The sequence below is a fragment of the Berghia stephanieae genome, unplaced genomic scaffold (genome assembly GCF_034508935.2).
Source record: "Berghia stephanieae isolate SIO BIC M18660-M18661 unplaced genomic scaffold, UCSD_Bste_1.3 scaffold1320, whole genome shotgun sequence".
NCBI classification, from domain to species: domain Eukaryota; kingdom Metazoa; phylum Mollusca; class Gastropoda; order Nudibranchia; family Aeolidiidae; genus Berghia; species Berghia stephanieae.
Window position 1 is genome coordinate 1 of NW_027622314.1, and position 2,500 is coordinate 2,500.

The 2,500-nt window shown below is 35.5% G+C and overlaps 1 protein-coding gene across 1 annotated transcript in view; it reads left to right on the forward strand.

The window, feature by feature from the left end:
* Positions 1 to 2,315: 2,315 nt before the first annotated feature.
* Positions 2,316 to 2,500, forward strand: part of LOC144961075 (macrophage mannose receptor 1-like) — an 8,837-nt gene continuing 8,652 nt past the window's right edge. The window contains exon 1 of the mRNA XM_078894394.1: positions 2,316 to 2,481. Coding sequence (XP_078750520.1) covers positions 2,329 to 2,481 — 153 coding nt within the window. The 5' untranslated portion in view covers positions 2,316 to 2,328. The remainder of the gene's footprint in view (positions 2,482 to 2,500) is intronic.

Here is a 2,500-nt window from a genome sequence, read left to right on the forward strand (position 1 = left end):
CAAACTGGTCCATAAAATGAATTTAAAGAAGGCAATACTGGTTTAAAAATAGTTCCAATCCTATTGGAATGAAAGAACATTGATGACAATGATTGACATTATAAATTGGGATCCCAAAAGGCTCAGGAAAAATTTCGGTCAACATGGCTGGTTCAGTGTACTATATCTAAAGCTTCCCTTTTTTTTCGAGTGAATGGATACCATATTAACTATAAAAATGTGCTACTTTCAATGTTAGAAAATGTTCGTGCGGCTATGTGGTCTAGTGGTATGACACTCGCTTTCGGATCGGAAGGTCCTGGGTTCGAGCCTCGCTCGACGCATGGTTGAGTCCTTGGAAAAGACTCTTCACTCACATTCTCTCACCGTACTCAGGTGTAAAATGAGTACCTGGCGTTAACAGCGTTTTCTTTGTCCGAAAAATTGTAATATCGCCTAACAGGCGTCATGTCTCGTCCTACATGTTAAATGTTGCTGTTGACCAGGGACCCCTTGTAAAGCGCTTTGAGCACGTTAAGTGGATATTGCGCTATATAAAAGCTAAATTTTTTTTTTAATTTTTAGATCCTTGAACAGCAATATAAAAAAGCAACAAGTCATAAATTATTGTGCAAAGTACACAATAGGTGTGTTGTGTATTCATGAAACAAAAATAAAACATGACGCCGACAACAATGTAAACGGATTTGGATTCTTGTGCTTTCCAAACAGTTCTCTTTATCATGGAAGAGGTTTTATTATTAACAAAACTTTGAGAAAATTTCTATTCAAGGCATGGATGGAAAGTGTCTAATATAATATGTGTTGCCCAGTTCAATCTGAAGACTTCTAAAAGGCATCAAATACGAAAAAGGACAATCGAATTAAAAACATTGGAACTCAATAAAACAATAGAAGCTGTAAATAAAGCAAGCAATGACCTAGAAATGTTCAAGGCCGCATAGCTGTTAAATCAGAAGTCTTTCGAAAACCCAAAAGTGCGGCTATGTGGTCTAGTGGTATGACACTCGCTTTCGGATCGGAAGGTCCTGGGTTCGAGCCTCGCGCTCGGCGCATAGTTGAGTCCTTGGAAAAGGCTCTTTACTCACATTCTCTCACCGTACTCAGGTGTAAAATGAGTACCTGGCCGTTAACAGCGTTGTCTTTGTCCGAAAAATTGTAATATCGCCTAACAGGCGTCATGTCCCGTCCTTCATGTTAAATGTTGCTGTTGGCCAGGGACAACTTGTAAAGCGCTTTGAGCACATTTAGTGGATATTGAGCTATATAAAGCTCAATTTTAATTTAACAGACGTGTTAGGAAAGTATATAATCGACCCAAATGAGATATCAACGGTTCCTTCAAGGCCTTAAAAGAAGAATTTTAGAAACGAAGACGTGGAGCCACCGTCTGTGCGTGGAGCCAATACACGCTTTTAGTGGATCTCCCCGCCCATTGCTCAACCCAATAACATCAAGGGAAGTAAGAAAAGGGTTTAACAGCTTGAGCAAAGCCTCAGGAGAAGACCAGCTTTTATAAACTCCGAATACCCAGTTGCTGAATTACGAACTTTAAAACCTATCCAATGTATGCAAAAATACACAAAATTATGTATACTATTTGGTCTCCGACGATGACAAAGATAACATTCTTGTAACTAAAAATAGACGTGCCCTTAACAGTGATAAAATTCTGAAGAAATGTATAAAACCAGTTATAATTCATTTATAACTATAATTCATTACCCTATGAGATCACTAGCATTGACTGTCTACCGATATAGTCCATATGAAACCCATGATTTAAAAAATTGAAATTCAAAGACCATACTAATTTCAAGATGGCTTCTTTTTCTTTTTAATTCGGATTGATTATCGTGCTTGTTGTAGGGTGTTCAAGTACATGATAGAAATATGGCAATAATGACAGCATTAAAAAAAAACAATTAATGTCAATCTTGTACTAGGCTATGTCAGAATGATCTTCATGAAGAATACTTACTTTTCTGTTTAAAAAATTAGAAGTAGGAATTTTTAAAAAGTTATTTAAAGATTAAGAAATAAGATTCACTCTTCCCCATGGCGGCAAATATTTCTACGAAAATTCTGTAGGTTAGGTTTAAAATCAAATTCTACTTTTTTGGGACGATGGTCACATATTATGGTCATCTGAATTATTTTTCTAAATCTGTAAAGCTTTGAATGACATAATAGAGACAGCAATTATACGCCATTAAATATATATATATAATATATATTATATATAATATATATATATATATATATATATATATATATATATATTTTATAACTAGTTTAATTCTTTGCTTTGCAGACTTTTTAACAACGATGATCTCCAACCTCAATGTACCAGCTTGGATCGGGTTTGAAACTGAAAGCATTGCTACTGGTGCAACTTACTTCTGGGTTGACAATTCACAGACAAATTATGTTCATTGGGGGCCTTCTCAACCTAGCTCAGGCGAAATCTCCTTTTATAATGTAAATATTATTCTTTTTT